This window comes from Corythoichthys intestinalis, chromosome 17 (assembly GCF_030265065.1).
Source record: "Corythoichthys intestinalis isolate RoL2023-P3 chromosome 17, ASM3026506v1, whole genome shotgun sequence".
In the NCBI taxonomy this organism is placed as follows: Eukaryota; Metazoa; Chordata; class Actinopteri; order Syngnathiformes; family Syngnathidae; genus Corythoichthys; species Corythoichthys intestinalis.
In genome coordinates, this window is record NC_080411.1 from 38,739,710 (window position 1) to 38,756,991 (window position 17,282).

The window sequence follows — 17,282 nt, forward strand, 5'->3', positions numbered from 1 at the left end:
GCAACCTTTCGCCACATTTCAGGCTTCAAACATAAAGATATGAAATTTAATTTTTTTGTCAAGAATCAACAACAAGTGGGACACAATCGTGAAGTGGAACAACATTTATTGGATAATTTAAACTTTTTTAACAAATAAAAAACTGAAAAGTGGGGCGTGCAATATTATTCGGCCCCTTTACTTTCAGTGCATAAAACTCACTCCAGAAGTTCAGTGAGGATCTCTGAATGATCCAATGTTGTCCTAAATGACCGATGATAATAAATAGAATCCACCTGTGTGTAATCAAGTCTCCGTATAAATGCACCTGCTCTGTGATAGTCTCAGGGTTCTGTTTAAAGTGCAGAGAGCATTATGAAAACCAAGGAACACACCAGGCAGGTCCGAGATACTGTTGTGGAGAAATTTAAAGCCGGATTTGGATACAAAAAGATTTCCCAAGCTTTAAACATCTCAAGGAGCACTGTGCAAGCCATCATATTGAAATGGAAAGAGCATCAGACCACTGCAATTCTACCAAGACCCGGCCGTCCTTCCAAACTTTCTTCTCAAACAAGGAGAAAACTGATCAGAGATGCAGCCAAGAAGCCCATGATCACTCTGGATGAACTGCAGAGATCTACAGCTGAGGTGGGAGAGTCTGTCCATAGGACAACAATCAGTCGTACACTGCACAAATCTGGCCTTTATGGAAGAGAGGCAAGAAGAAAGCCATTTCTCAAAGATATCCATAAAAAGTCTCGTTTAAAGTTTGCCACAAGCCACCTGGGAGACACACCAAACATGTGGAAGAAGGTGCTCTGGTCAGATGAAACCAAAATTGAACTTTTTGGCCACAATGCAAAACGATATGTTTGGCGTAAAAGCAACACAGCTCATCACCCTGAACACACCATCCCCACTGTCAAACATGGTGGTGGCAGCATCATGGTTTGGGCCTGCTTTTCTTCAGCAGGGACAGGGAAGATGGTTAAAATTGACGGGAAGATGGATGCAGCCAAATACAGGAACATTCTGGAAGAAAACCTGTTGGTATCTGCACAAGACCTGAGACTGGGACGGAGATTTATCTTCCAACAGGACAATGATCCAAAACATAAAGCCAAATCTACAATGGAATGGTTAAAAAATAAACGTATCCAGGTGTTAGAATGGCCAAGTCAAAGTCCAGACCTGAATCCAATCGAGAATCTATGGAAAGAGCTGAAGACTGCTGTTCACAAACACTCTCCATCCAACCTCACTGAGCTCGAGCTGTTTTGCAAGGAAGAATGGGCAAGAATGTCAGTCTCTCGATGTGCAAAACTGATAGAAACATACCCCAAGCGACTTGCAGCTGTAACTGGAGCAAAAGGTGGCGCTACAAGGTATTAACGCAAGGGGGCCGAATAATATTGCACGCCCCACTTTTCAGTTTTTTATTTGTTAAAAAAGTTAAAATTATCCAATAAATTTTGTTCCACTTCACGATTGTGTCCCACTAGTTGTTGATTCTTGACAAAAAATTAAAATTTTATATCTTTATGTTTGAAGCCTGAAATGTGGCGAAAGGTTGCAAGATTCAAGGGGGCCGAATACTTTTGCAAGGCACTGTACCTTGAACCAATTGGCTGCAAAGCTTCATTGCTTCAAGAAGTTTAATTTTGCCATCACTGTCAAACAGTCAACCTCTTCTGCAACCTGCTGTCAACACTGTTGTTGTCCAACGTGCCTCCGGGCATGCATTGCAGCGCTACAGATGTATATACAATCAAAATTCATGTCCTGTGCTAATAATTTCTTCAGTTAATGTTCCAGTTGTTTCATTAATTGCTAGTTATGGTATTTGGTAACACTTTATTAGACAGTGGTGCCATAAGACTGTCATAATTATGACATGACACTGTCATGAGCATTTATGAATGCTTATAACAGATGTCATTTAGTGGTATCCGGCAAATTATCTCACTTTTGAATGGATGTAAAAGATCCAAGCTGGACATAAATTGAGTTATTGACATAATTTGCCGGATGTCACTTCACAACATAAGCATTCAGTAACGCCCATGATAATGTCATGTCATAAGTATGAGTGACGATCTTATGGCAATGTTATGATGGCGCTTTGTAATAAATTGTTACCTATTAACCCAAATAAATCTTCAAATAAGCCGCACTGGACCATATGCCGCAGAATTCAAAATTAAGAAAAAAAGTAGTGGCTTATAGTCCGAAAATTACGGTACTTATTTTCCACCATAATTTTAGATATAAATTCTTTAAAAATCAAACAATGTGATTTTCTGTTTTTTTTTTTTCCACATTCTGTCTCTCATGGTTGAGATTTACCCATGTTAACAATTACAGGTCTCTCTAATATTTTCAAGTTGGAGAACTTGCACAATTAGTGGTTGACTAAATACTTTTTTGCTCCCACTGTAAGATAGTTTGATCTAGAGTTTTTACTTATGAAAAGAGAAACATTTTTACCGACGCACTCCACAATCTTTACTACAACCCCTAGCAAAAATTATGGAATCACCAGTCTCAGACGAACACTCACTCAGACATTTTATCATGTAGAACAAACTCAGTAAAACACTTGAAAAAGTGCATTTCTTTAGCATTCAGAAACACTAAAAAGAAATGAATAAAAAACATTGCGGTGACAAACATCACCTTGTCCAATGCAGATTCTTGACTCTTGATAAGGCGATGATGCTGGAACTTTGGTTTGGTGCTGTTCCAGTGAGATTTACAAAGATGACTGCCTGAAGAAAACATCAAAATTCCCCCAGTCCTTGATGATATGGGGCTGCATGTCAGGCAAAGGCACTGGAGAGATGTCTGTGGTTAAATCTTCAATAAATGCACATTTGCATTTAAATTTTAGACAGCTTTCTTATCCCTTTAATATAAAATATGTTTGTCATTTTCCAAGATGACAATGCATCACGCCACAGAGCAAAAACTGTTAAAGCATTCCTTGGTGAAAGACTCATTCAGTCAATGTCATGGCCTGCAAATAACCCAGATCTCAACCCTATTGAAAACATGTGGTGGAAATTGAAAAAAAATGTCCACAGCAAGGCTAAGACCTGCAAGGATGATCCGGCAACTGCAATCAAAGAGAGTTGGCACCAAATTGATGACGAATACACATCAAGGCCATGCCTCATAGACTGCAAGCTGTCATAAAAGCCAGAGGTGGTGCTACTAAATACTAGAGATGTGTTTTGATTGTTATTTCTTTGTTTGCTTCTCATGATTCCATATTTTTTTCCTCAGAATGGAGTGATTCCATATATATTTCACTGCTCTTGCAACATTTACTGACCACCACAATGTTTTTTATACATTTCTTTTAGTGTTTCTGAATGCTAAAGTGTTGCACTTTTGAAGTAATTCATTCTTTTTTCAAGCTTTTTATCTGAGTTTGTTCTACATGATAAAATGTCTGAGTGAGTGCTCCTCCGAGACTGGTGATTCCATACTTTTTGCCAGGGGTTGTATGTAGAGTTTGGTATTAGAATGTAAAAACATGTTGTTTAAGGACATCTGCCTCATCGTAAATAAAATGAAATGTTATAAGACAGTGATAACGTTTTTCTACTGCAATACGTTATTTACAACACTTACTTGTGCTGTATAAATATAGTTTTCACTTTAACTATTTCTCTCTTTTCTTTATCCAGAGCTATGCAGAGGGATCTCAGTACATTACATCACATGACAGCCTCTCACCTCCATATGCTAACTCCAGGCTAACAGGTACATGGCCACATGACTGAGTGTTAAAATGTGAAATTGCACGTCTTTCTTGCTTTCGATCTGTGAACTTTGATTATAACGAGCGCAGGCTGTGAGTGAATGATTCATGTTAAATGAAGGAGTCAACTCATCAGGCAAACAGTTTCCCTTTCTGGCTGTACGCCCCACCCAGAATCCTGCCCTGTCCCCCTTCGGCCTCAGCGTGTGGAAACGCCATGCAGTGTGTGCTCATTTACCCATGATGCACCATGCCTCTGGCCTTCTCTCCGATGTGGCGCCAGTTGTGAGCAAATGGCCACTGACACAGATAAACTGCATGTCTTTCCGGTCTTCTCTCGCTTTCTCCTCTGTCGATCTTTCTCTCTCTCACACACACTTAGAGCTTAATTACCTTTGACTGGATTCATAAAATATGGAGGATGTCAGACTTCAGCCATCCATTTCTGCCATAGTTTTTTGCTCTCATGTCTTGGATATAGTTAATGGTCTGGTATTGAAAATCTATATTCTGATCAAATGAATGGTAAACAGGTGGTTGTAGCATATAGACTGATTTAAGATAAGTGGTACTCTATAAGCAGTTTTTACACCACAACGTTATGTACACCTGTACATGTTTCAGAGGATCGGAATCGAATGAAAAGGATCGGATTTTAAATGTAAATAAAAAAAGATATTTTTTATCTTTTAAGGGCTAAAAAGTAACATAATAATCCAGAAATCCAATGTCATTGCCATTACAGTGGTACCTCGACATGCGATCGCTTCGACACACGTTTTCGTCATCCGACGTAAAATTTGACTCACCATTTATTTCTACGTCCTACGACATGCTCGAAATGCGACAATTTATTTTAGCGCCGCAGTTTCTTTGTTTTCCCGCAAGACAGACGCACGACGGATTTTCTTGTGAGACTAATCAACACGGGTTCCAAGAAGATTAGTGCAAGTGGTGAAAAAAGGAGAAACGTGAGGCTTACTATTGAAATGAAGATGGAAATGATAAAAAAATATGAACGTGTTGTGTGCATCCGTGAACAGGCTCGACAATACGGCCTTAGAATGTCTACTATCTGTCGACTGTCCTCCTCCAACGTGACAGAGTGAGATACGTGCAGTAGAGATTTTACTTTCTGTTTTAATGTGCTCTTGTCGTTGGCGTCAACTGCGGCAGACAGTAGGCATGTTGTGTTCCACAAGTTCTGAAATAAAAGAATAAAAACCTGACAAAGCTGGCGATTTTCAGGCGATGTTACCACAATAATAATTGTCACAGTAATTTATAAAGACTGGCGAACGAAGGTCGGTGTCACGTCAGCCACGCGATGTGTTCAAGTACAACACGCAAAACACATCCGCCACATTAGAATCCGATTCGTTACATTTTAACAGGAATTACAGTGATCCCTCGTTTTTCACGTTTAATGGGGACCAGAAACCGCCGCGATAAGTGAAAAACCGTGAAGTAGCACATATACATACATACATATATATAAAAAAATATATATATATATATATATATATATATATATATATATATATATATATATATATATATATATATATATACACATACATACATATATATATATACATATACATACATATATATATACATATACATACATATATACACACACATATATATATATATATATATATATATATATATATATATATATATATTTTTTTTTTTTTAATAAATGGTTTTGAAGCAGTTCAAATGTTATAATTAGGATGTTTTAAACATGTTACTGTCCCACCGAATTATTTTTAAACAAGAATAAAAATTACTCCAAAAAAATGCTTGGCTTTATTAAATGCTTCATTGATTGACTACACTCAAATCCGCTCAAGCTGCTTACTTACACAAAATGAGTTGCCACAGCAACTGTTTACCAAATTAAACGATGATTGAAGCATGTGCCGCTTTGAAGTTCGTGTCTCTGGCAAGCTCAAACCCAAACATATGTCAATCATCGTTAACTTTAATAAGCAACTTCAGTGCACTGCCTGACGATCAAAGAGCAGGGAGAGGGAGGGAGGGAGAGTGAGACGACGCGATCGGCTCGTGACAGCTCATCAGCATTTTTTTTTTTTTTTTTAACTGAAAAAAATCCGCGATGGACCGAGTTCGCGAAGTTTGAAGCGCGAAGTAGTGAGGGATCCCTGTATTATTTTTATTATATTATTATTCCGATTGTTATTTATAATTTATTTGATTTGCTATGTGTAATTGCCATTTGTAATTGTACCAGGAGTATTAAGGATTTTCGGGCTGTGGAACGAATTAATGGAATTATAATGTATTCTTATGGGAAAATCCTGCTCGACATAGGAGAATTTCAACTTACAAACAAGGTCCTGGAATGAATTAACTTCGTATGTAGAGGTACCACTGTAGCCTACATGTTTTATGCCCCGCAACACTCCTGGAAAAAGTGGAAGAGGAAGTATTGTAAACAGTAAAGTAATGTATGATGTTTGGAACTTTTGTTATTAAAAAAAAAAAAAAAAAAAATTAAAACCCTTTCACTTCGGTATCAGATCGGAACTCTGTATCGGTATCTCAAAATCAGGTGACTCGGGTGCAAATACTCATACCCGCCTTTGAAAGTTTCACTTGGAAATTTTATATTTATATGACCTGGTTGTAAATTGGGCTGGCAGCGCCTTGCATGGTAGCAGCACCATTGGTGTCTGAATGTGTGCGTGAAAGGGTAAATGCATGCTACTGTAAAGCGCTTTGGGCATTTTAACATTGTTCCGTATTTCGTTACAAGTAAAATACATTTACAGTTTTCCCCAATTGCTTTCGTATGTTTCTCAGATCAGAATTGAAATTCTCAAAACTACTTGTTCATTCCTCACAACATGTTGCACAAGTACCAAAACAACATGGATTACCTGCAAAAGACAGTTTTCTGTGCAAAACACTTCGTCTTTCGCTCAAAATTGGACTATTCAATAGAGACCCATGATAATCCATTTTGACCATCATGGCAGATGCAACTGATAATGAAGGAAACAACAGAGAATTTTACAAAATCATTTGCATGGATGCACAAAAACATCTGCAACTTGCTCAAAGAAATGAGAAAATGCTTTTTTGATGTGCACTAATGATGCGATGTTGTGAGGATTGAACAAGTAGTTTTTAGAATTGCAAGTTTGATCTTAAAATGAACCTGAATACCGCAATAGCAATTCTGTGATTAACCCTCAATAAAAACAATGGAGAAGTTGCATTTATCTTTCATTGTGATGGAATGTTTGTCTTTCAGAGAATCCACATATTATCATCAGTATGGAATATTTCACGAGTATGATATTAATTTACTCGTTGTGATAATGAAAAGAAAAAGGGGAAGATCCTTGAGAGGATAGCAGGTAACGATGAAAAATCAAAGAATGAAAACTCATCATTCTTGGAATATTTTAGGAAGCCATGAATACATGTCTAAGAATGCCTTTACAACCCAGATACAAAACTTTTAGGTTTACTAAAATGATCCATTGAGTATGTGATTTGTTTTGACAGTGTTGTGATTATTCTATGTAGCTGCAGTGAGAAGGACCATGAGTTAGAAATGGAAATATTGTATTCTTCATCTTGCACACGGGAACCTCAATTTACTTTGATAATGATAACACTAAGAGACAGAGACAGCCACATATATAGAAAACATGCACACACATACACACACTGTTTCAACACTACAAAGAAAACATCCTCTTCACTTTCCACTTGTGACTTTTCTATGGCTCAACAGAATAACTTCATTTTAGTATCAAATTGTCTTCCTATTCTGCTGTCATTTCTGTCACTCTCTAACTTATTAGGCACCTTAATGCCAAATACATTGTGTCAGCATCACTAACTAGATCTCAGATTTTTTGGGTAAAAATATTGATCCTACATCTTAAAAATAAATGGAAAACTTGGCCTTTACCCCATTTTCCTAGAATATGGGAAGAATCTGTCAGGGTTGAAATTGACTGTTGTTCAGAATGACGTACCGCACGCATGCTATTTTTAGACCGTGACGTCGCATCGTAAAGCGGAAGTAAAGCAGAAGTGGGACATTATAGATTCGCCCTCGCATAGAAACCATGTTAATTCTGCTACTTTTCTCCGGTAATTTTTCAAAAACGAACATGCCGATCACACATAGCTTTTTTTGAACATGTAGAAACGACTCTAGACATTACGACATATGAAGTATGTTTTCTTCATACCTTACCCGAAACCAAAACCTCGGAGGAAAAAATGCGCAGACTTTTAACGGCAGCTCGGTGAATCCATTTCATATGCAGTAAACATTTTGTTTGGTTGGCATGGTCTTTCAGAGGACAAAGACGTAAGCCATTTTGATATTTATAACTTATTTTTTAGCATGACATTGTGCCGTGCTGCTTCTGTCTGACAATGAATGACCTGAAAATAATTAAAATGGTATCTGACTGCCAGTTACATTTTCTGTTGTAAAAAAACAACTTTAGTAAGGGGGAAGTGTAAATAAATTATAGAATTAAGATTTGCTATCAATGAAAAAATTAAAAGTGTTCGTTGGCTGGCATTTGCGATCGCTCCTCAAAACTAACAATATAAATTACCCCCAAGAACGGCCAAGAACGGTCAGAGACGTAAGACAACCAGAGGATATAATATATAAGAAAGACAGGGCATATGATGGTAAAGGATAGATTGTTAAAACAGGAGAATGTCATTGTCAGTCGGGTAAGAAAAAGGTGTTGATAAAAAAAACTAAGGCTATGTTTAGGTCGGCTCATTTATTTCGTCTATTTCAGCCCTCGACATTCAAGTCATCTCTTTAATTGAACATTTTTATGTTCTTCCGCATCTTTGCCAGTGAATTTGGCACCAGAGACATCATTTCCGGAGAGAATTGGTAGGTATAGCTCTGTAAACATCTCATTCGTACACGATTCCATTCATTTACTATTGGGGATAAGCTCCCGTTTGTCCCCCACTTAGCAACAGTAGCTAACGCCATGAATATTAATGAGCTGAAGTGACGTGTTGCTTGCGGTACGCCATTGGAGAGTAATTACTGAAATATAAAGCGGTACTTGATTTACAAGTTTAATTAATGACCCATAGTGTTTTAACAGACCCAAAATGTTAAATGAGTGATAGTTACTAATCACCAATTCCCCTTTCTTTTCTCATAGTAACCTGTTTCTTTTTCCTTTTTTTTTTTTTTTTTTTTTTTTTTTTTTGTGGCAAACAACCCGTGAAGACAAAAAAAAAAAAAAAAAAAGACAAAATATTTTTATTGTTGCTAGATTGTTAAATGGTATGCTTGGTGATATTTTGCTAAACTTGACAGCCCCCAAAGAAGAGTAAAATGATGCTGAATTTAATCAACCCAACCTGTACAGTGTGTGTTGTCAGTGTGAACATAGCCTTTGCCTCTTGTTCTTTCTTTGCTTTCCCCACTCTAACCTTGTCTATCTTTCTTAACCCCCCATCAGATTAGAGTGATGTTATGCTCTAGATAATCAGCAGAGGGATTAGTGTCATCTCAACGACCCTACTAGATTAATCTGCTGCCTTACATACCACACACACATATATGCACGTGCACGCGCACCCACACGCATGCACATGTGCACACAGAAACCCCAAGTGATCCAGCACTGAAAACACTAAGTGGAAATGCATCAACTCATAACTACACAAGTGTTGTGGGATGAATGTGGACTAATGCTTTTTTCATGTTTCTTTATTATTATTGTTTTGTTTGGGTGTGTGTTTGACTCTATAATGTCAGTTACATTGGTCATTTTGAGCAATTTGTGTGCTAGTAGGATATTTTATTTATTTATTTTATTTTTTTTTATTTTTATAAATGTGCAGTGCAACATACTGTATATGTAACAGCAGAAAGTCTTTATGTTGTATTTGATGGGTGTTTGCGTTTTGCATGAGATCCTTTTGGAATTTCTCACATATCTGCATAAAATCACCACCAAATGTGATCTGATGTTTGTCAAAATCACACAGATGAAAAAAACTGTCTGCTTGAACAAAAACACCCAAGAACGTGTTCATATTTTAATGAGTATAGTATACAAACAATGACAGAAGGGGGAAAATAAGTAAGGGAACCATCACATTTAATATTTTGTGGTCCCCCCTATGCTAGCAACAACTTCAACCAGACGCTTCCTGTAGCTGCAGATCAGTTTGGTACATCGATCAGGACTAATCTTGGCCCATTCTTCTCTACAAAACTGTTGTAGTTCAGTCAGATTCCTGGAATGTCTGGCATGAATTGCTGTCTCACTGCCACTCCAGAACATGTATTTTGTTCTTCTGAAACCATTCAGAAGTTAAATTACTTCTGTGTTTTGGATCATTGTCCTGTTGCAGCATCCATCCTCTTTATAGCTTCAACTGTCTGACAGACGGCCTCATGTTTTCCTGGAAAACATCATGATAGACTTTTGAATTCATTCTTCCATTGATGATTGCTAGTTGTCCAGGCCCCGAGGCAGCAAAACAGCCCCAAATCATTAGGCTCCCCCCACCATGCTTCACGGTGGGGATGTGGTGTTGATGTTGGTGAGCTGTTCCATTTTTCGTCCACACATGACGTTGTGTGTTACTCCCAAACAATTCAACTTTGGTTTCATCAGTCCACAAAATATTTGCCAAAACTTCTGTGGAGTGCCCAAGTACCTTTTTGCAAACATTATAAGAGCAACAATGTTTTTTTTAGACAGCAGTGGCTTCCTCCATGAAGTCCTCCCATTAACACCATTCTTGGCCATAGTGTTACATATCGTTGATGTGTGCACAGAGATATTGGACTGTGCGAGTGATTTCTGTAAGACTTTAGCAGACACTCTAGGGTTGTTTTTTACCTCTCTGATTATTCTGCGTTGAACTCTTGGCATCATCTTTGGTGGACAGCCACTCCTTGGGAGAGAAGGAACAGTCCCAAACTCTCTCCATTTGTAGACAACTTCTCTGACTGTCGATTGATGAACATCCAGACTTTTAAGGTTGGTTTGCATCCTGTCCCAGCTTTATTCAAATCAATAATCCTTGATGGCAGGTATTCAGACTGCTCTTTTGACCGAGCAATGATGCTCATCAGATAATGCTTCTCATCAAGAAAATTCTTAGCAGGTGTGTGTTTTACAGTGGGCAGGGCAGCTTTAAACCACTCATCAGTGATGGGGCACACACCTGACTTAAATTGTTTGGTAAAAATAGGGTTCAATTGCTCTTTAAGTCTCGCAAGGCACAGGGTTCCTGTATTTATTTCCCCCCTTCTTTCATTGTTTGCATACTATTCTCATTAAAATATGAAAACCTATAAATGTTTGGGTGCTTTTAGTTAAAGCAGACACAGTTTTTTCATCTGTGTGATTTTGACAAAGATCAGATCACAATCGATGGCGCTTTTATGCAGAAATGTGAGAAATTCCAATAGGTTCAGATACTTTTTCATACCACTGTACATATTAGGATTAATTTCATATGTATTTTTACCTTTTGATTTGTGGAGGTACTTAATGTTTCTCTGTGAGTGAATGTGGTTTCACATCATATTTGAGTACTCAATAAGCATACAGACAGCTAGGGAACAGGTGCAACCGACTCTCCTAACTGTCACGAACTTTGTAAACTTAGTGGTTTCATATTTTAAACAACTCTGTTGGGATCCAGTATTTAAAAGATTTCATTCTTTAAATAAAATGTGAATCCATTATATACTGTTTTGTGTTTTACACACACATTCACAAACACTTTAAGTCCCATTAATCAATTTCAATCCTTATTAGGGCCGATGCTGAATTGGAACTCATCTCAGCTGTGATACACCTTTAAGAAAGTTATGAAAGTTTGTAAATGCAGATTTAACAAAAATGTCACACCTAAAATCTTGACCCCAAATGTCCTTGTCCCTGCAGACCTATTTAAATTCATCACCACCAAGCAACAACGTATCTGGTGATGGTTTGAGAATTAAATTTCCAAGTGCATTTTGTCCATTGATCAGATGCATCTCAAAGATGAAGGTAATATGTGTTCAAAATGAAGAATACAGATGTTTCATAACTACCATGTTAAGTAACCTTAAAGGGCACTGGATTAAAAAGAAATCTAGCACGCTTGTTGACGTTGACTACATCCTCTTCCCCTTATTGTTTTGTTGAAATGCAGTGAGTCAGCCGCCTGTCTCACCTCTGTGTGACCTTATTAATGAGTGTTGAGCCATGAGGCCGGACCCCCTCAGCAGAGGTCACATCTGGACACTTTATACATAGAAGTTTCGCTTTCTCCCTTACTCTCTATTTCTTCCTCTTTCACTGTCTCTCTCTCTTCCTCTCTCTCTCCTCTTTATTTGTCCTCTTTCTCATTCAGCATTTTTTTCCTTTTGATCTCTGCTTCCCCCTCTTTTATATCATTCCATGGTGTTGTCTTCCAAGCAATACTAGCTCACCTGTCTCCATCTCTATCCCTGGCACCCATTCCCTTAGCTTGGTATGGTGCCAAGGTCACCCTCCTGTCGCTCCCTACTGAGCTTGGGTCTTTGTGCTCTGAATGGTTGAAAGGATAGCAGTGTGAAACGTTTATCAGAGGAAACTATGAAGAAAAATACACATACCTGTATGTATACAGTGGCACCTCTACATACGAATTTAATTCATTCCAGGACCTGGTTTGTAAATCGGAATGGTCATATGCCGAGCGGGATTTTCCCATATGAATACATTATAATTCGATTCATTTGTTCCACAGCCCAAAAACCTCCGCTAAATCCTAATAAATACAGCTTGTACAACTACAAATCGAAACCTCAAATAGCAAAACAAATAAATTATTAAATAAGATTCGTAATAATAATAATATAATAATGATTGTTTATCTAATTGGGTTCTAATGTGGCGGGTGTTTTTTGCATGCTGTTCCTGAACGCACCGTGTGACTGACGACTATTCCCTCCCGGGTCAGCCCGGCCTGAGCCGCGTCTTCTCGTACAGGGTACCGGGGAGGCGCTCCCTGAGGTCATACAGCACACCCATCCCGGCCCAGGGTTGGGGTGGGGGATCGTGGGGGTTGGTGGTGCGTCCCTTCTCCCCATCCCTGAAGGCCGGTTAATGGGGGCATGGGTGACCCAGGGAACCACCTTGGATTTTTGGGGGGTGACAATGGCCCCTTTGCTGGGCTGCAGGAGGAGGGATAGGTTACGCTAACCCCCCACGCCGCCCTCCCCTGGGTCGGCTGGGGGTGCCGTGGCCCCAGTGGTGTCTCCACTCATCTGCGTGGGTATCGCATGTTCGGTGGGGTTCGTGTGTGGCTGGATGTGAATGGGTGCGCTCAGGTGGAGGTCATCGGTGGCGGGATTAGCGATGGGGTGGCGGAGGGTGGGTTGCCGGCTCACACTCACAAGTGATTCACACGATTACTGGGTTCTAGATCACAGAGATGATTTGTGTAAACTCCACCCCTCCAAATCACTTATCTTCTAGGCCCCCAACTCCTCTCTTTCCCTGGTTAACAGGCCCCCCCACATGGTGTCAACCGAAAATACATCTAGCTGACGATTAACACCAACATATCCATAGTTAGTGTAGGCGTTCAATGTATTTCTTGTTGTTGTTTGTGTTTCTTCTGTCTTTCTCGCCTTCTTTTCTTCTGTTGCCCCATAAACCCTTCCTGTTCACTGCTTTGTCTAACTAAACGAGACTTGTTGAATGATCACAATGGAGTATGTCATACTCCAATGTGAAACATTAAAACTGTTCAGATAAACTGGACACTCAGACTTCCATTCTCCGTGTCAAACAAAGTTTTTACTAGGAATTGGCCGATTAGGGTTTTTCAGGACCATTACCGATTATTGGCAGTTAGAGGGGACGATAACTGAAAACTAAACTTCATTGAAATGCCTAAAGCATGTTTATTTAATGGCACAAATGGAAAATAATAGCTAATATTAGGGGGTGGCGTTTTTCAGTGGTAGAGTAGTCGTTCCCCAACCCAGAGGTTGTGGGTTTGATTCTCCGCCCTGGTGACCTCATCTAAGTATCCTTAAGCAAGATACTAAACCCCACGTTGTTCCTGGTGTTGCGTCACCAGTAGGTAGATGAGGATATAGTGTAAAGCGCTTTGAGGGCCTTAAAAAGGTAGAAAGGCGCAATTACAAATGTACAGTAACTACATTTAACATTTAACCAATCAGAGGACAGGATGAATTCTAGTGCAGGAAAGGGAGGCACAGCTGCATCGGAGCCAAAATAACTCAGTTTTAAATTGATTTATCTTTTCATATTGGCCGGTCGGATTTAAAAAAAAAAAAAAAAAGAAATATGTCGAATTTCCAAATATCGGCCCGGTCGATATTCGGTATAGATCTAGTTTTTACTTTCACTTTTCATGTTCTGTTTTTGTTGGCATCAGCAACGGCAGTCAGTAGCCGTGCTGTGTTGCACAAGTTGTCAAATAAATGATTAAAAACCTGACAAAGCTGGCGACTTACTTGCCGATCTTACAACAATAATACTTGTCACCTTAACTTATAAAGACTGGCGAACGGAGGTTGGAGTTGGGACAATTGTCGAGATCGTAGACATATTCCGGCCGTATTGTCGAGCCAGTTCACTGACTTGCACACCACGCTCATATTTTTCTATCTTTCCAAATTACCGTATTGGCCCAAATATAAAATGGTCCAGATTACAAAACGACCCCTTTTCAAGACTCAAGTTTGAAGACTTTTTCAACACCAAATTAATTTATATACAGAAAATAATTACAGTTGATCTGAAACAAATGATTATAACAATATATTTGAGAGAAAAAGCATGTTATTTTGCCTCATTCAAATCTTAATATCTGAACATTTAAATATGTAAACTAAAGTGCAATCACATTCGTAAATGAATGGCTTCTGGTTTTTGAAATGTAAATAAACCATCTATTGTGATAAAACAACAAAATTGCAATAAGTGCATTAACCATCAAAGTGAGGTCTAACTGTAACTGTAGTCTTGAAACAAATCTGAAAAACGAAAAACATTGCAATAAAATAATGCAAACTGGTTAAAGAGTAGAGTAGCTGAGATATGTCATGACAGAACATTACTCCTCAAGTTCAGCATTCGCTTAATTGATATCTGGCGCCATCTAGCGTTGTGAATGGGTATAATGTCTAGACCCCGAATATAAGACTACTCCCACTTTTTCAGTCTTATTTCAATGCAAAAAACACCGTCTTATATTCGGGCCAATACGGTAATTTCAATGCTACGCATCACGTTTTTCCTTTTTTCACCAATTGCATTAAACTTCTTGGGACCCACATTCATTTCTCTCACAAGAAAATCCGCTGTGCGTCAGTCTTGAGGCAAGACAATGAAATTGCAACGCCATAATAAATTGTCGTATTTCGTGCCTGTCATATCGAGACAAATGATGAGTCAAATTTTACGTCGGATGTCGAAAGGATCGGATGTCGTTGTATGTTTGTTGTTTGCCTGTTTGCGCCTCTTTACATTTGAATAATCACAGTCAGTTACCAACTGAGCTATTTAGTCACATTTGCAAATTATCATACTCTCCTCATCTTTAAATATATAAAGAAATAAGTAAATCAGTCACAACAAATACCGGCTTCTCTTTTCATATTGGAGTCTTCAGAACACTGATGTCCTTATCTGGACAGCAAGTAAATTGTTTAAGCGTAAAGCCACTTCTAACAAAGTTAATCAAATCAATTTGGTAATAGTAAGGCATCAGACAACTCGTTACTGAAAATTGGTTATATAATGCGTTATTACTGGCATCACTGATTAATTTAATTTTGTTTTGATTGTCTCTGAGTGAAACAAAACAGATGCGGTTTCACTCACGTAGTATTTTGAAAATAGTCTCCATATATTGTAAATGCTGGAGTGTATTAAGAAGGGGTTGTGTCTCACATGGGAATTGTCAGTTTTATTGGATCCGACATCCTAATCATAGGTCTTGTCAAAGCAGCGGGGTGGAGGGCGGAAATGTAAAAACATCAGTAAGGCACTTGACCCACGGCAGAATTTGTCCTAGAGAGTATTTTGGGAAGAACTGTATTTAATTTTTTTGAGGATCAATCACACTTATTGAACTTTAGTTTAGTTGAATTTTTCTTTTATCCCAGAAAATTGTTTGAGGTTGTTTTACTTACCTGACATGTTTCAGTGACTACTTCCGCCTTCATCAGAGATTCACTGGTGTTGGTGTGATGCGGCTTATTGACCTTTATTTAAGGAGAATGAAAAAGGATACAGCGGAAGAGATCATTTAAGTTGCAGTTTTTAACAGGTTTTTAATAGTTTTTTTTTTTTTTCATTTGGAAAATTTTGAATCATGCGGCGGGATTGGCCGAAGACCATCTAGGACGTATCTTGCCTTTTGCGCAAAGTTAAAGGGAGGGCTGCAACTAACGATTGTTTTTATAATCGATTAATCGGAAAAATGTGACTTTTTTAAATTACCTTGAGAATTTAACTTGAAGTTGTTTCAGGCATGTTGTAAGTGATAATGAACACTGAATGAATAATGAACAAAATGGATGACTATTTCCTTCAAAAATACTATTTCATACAGCATCCTGACTTAACTGTACTGTAGTCTACACATGTACTGTTTTAGTTCATAAAACTTGTTCAGGTTTTAAATAAAGGTTCTAAGTATAAAACATAAAAATAATTTCTCAGCACACAAATCAGACAAAAGTCCTGTTCATTCAAATAAAAAATGTACTGCTCTACCATTTTTTTTCTTGTGGGCAAAGCGCTGATACAAATTGACTCTTTTATTTTCTTTAAACAAACTATAGAACAACATTGAATAAGAACGAGGCAGACTGTTATTAAACAGACACTTATGACGCTAATTAGCTTCATTACAAACTAACTTAGTGCTCCATGCTAAGTAGTAACGTCTCATGAACAAAGAATATAAAACAATACAGTTGGCTTCATTTACTCACTTCTGACGGAGGCACACTGGATCTAACAACACAAAAGTTAAAATCAAACTCTTGACACTTTGCAATATTACTGATTCAGCAACCCAAGAGCAGTTGCAGCAGCAGTGAACTCTCTCTCTCTTGGTCTAATCATTGGTGGCCTGCGCGCGCAGCCTCACATTACACACAAATAAGGATCCAAACAGGCTGCCAGCAAAAATCGATCATCAAATCACTTGGCAACTAATTTATTAATCGATTTTAATCGATTTGATCGATTAGGTGTTGCTGCATTAGTTAGAGGTGAAGGTCTCCAGCCTACCTTACCCTAATGACCCAGATAGCAGACAGACTTTGAAAAGATGTTGAATCAACATTTTGCTGTCGATCTTATATCGTTGAATCAACGTTGACACCTGACATTCATTTGTCATCACTTTAACACCCTCATTTAATGTTGTTCCAACGTTGAAACCCTTACAAAACCTCAACGCCATTTCGATTATTTCGATTATTAATAATTTTGGAACAACGCTGAAT

General features: G+C 38.3%; 1 protein-coding gene across 4 annotated transcripts in view; it reads left to right on the forward strand.

Annotated features, from left to right (window-relative positions):
- The window catches only part of LOC130905156 (transcription factor 4-like), a 356,325-nt gene that overhangs the window by 83,587 nt on the left and 255,456 nt on the right, over positions 1-17,282 (forward strand). For all 4 annotated transcript variants that reach the window (XM_057818269.1, XM_057818267.1, XM_057818270.1 and 1 more), the window contains exon 6: positions 3,675-3,750. In XM_057818269.1, the coding sequence (XP_057674252.1) occupies positions 3,675-3,750 (76 nt within the window). The remainder of the gene's footprint in view (positions 1-3,674; positions 3,751-17,282) is intronic.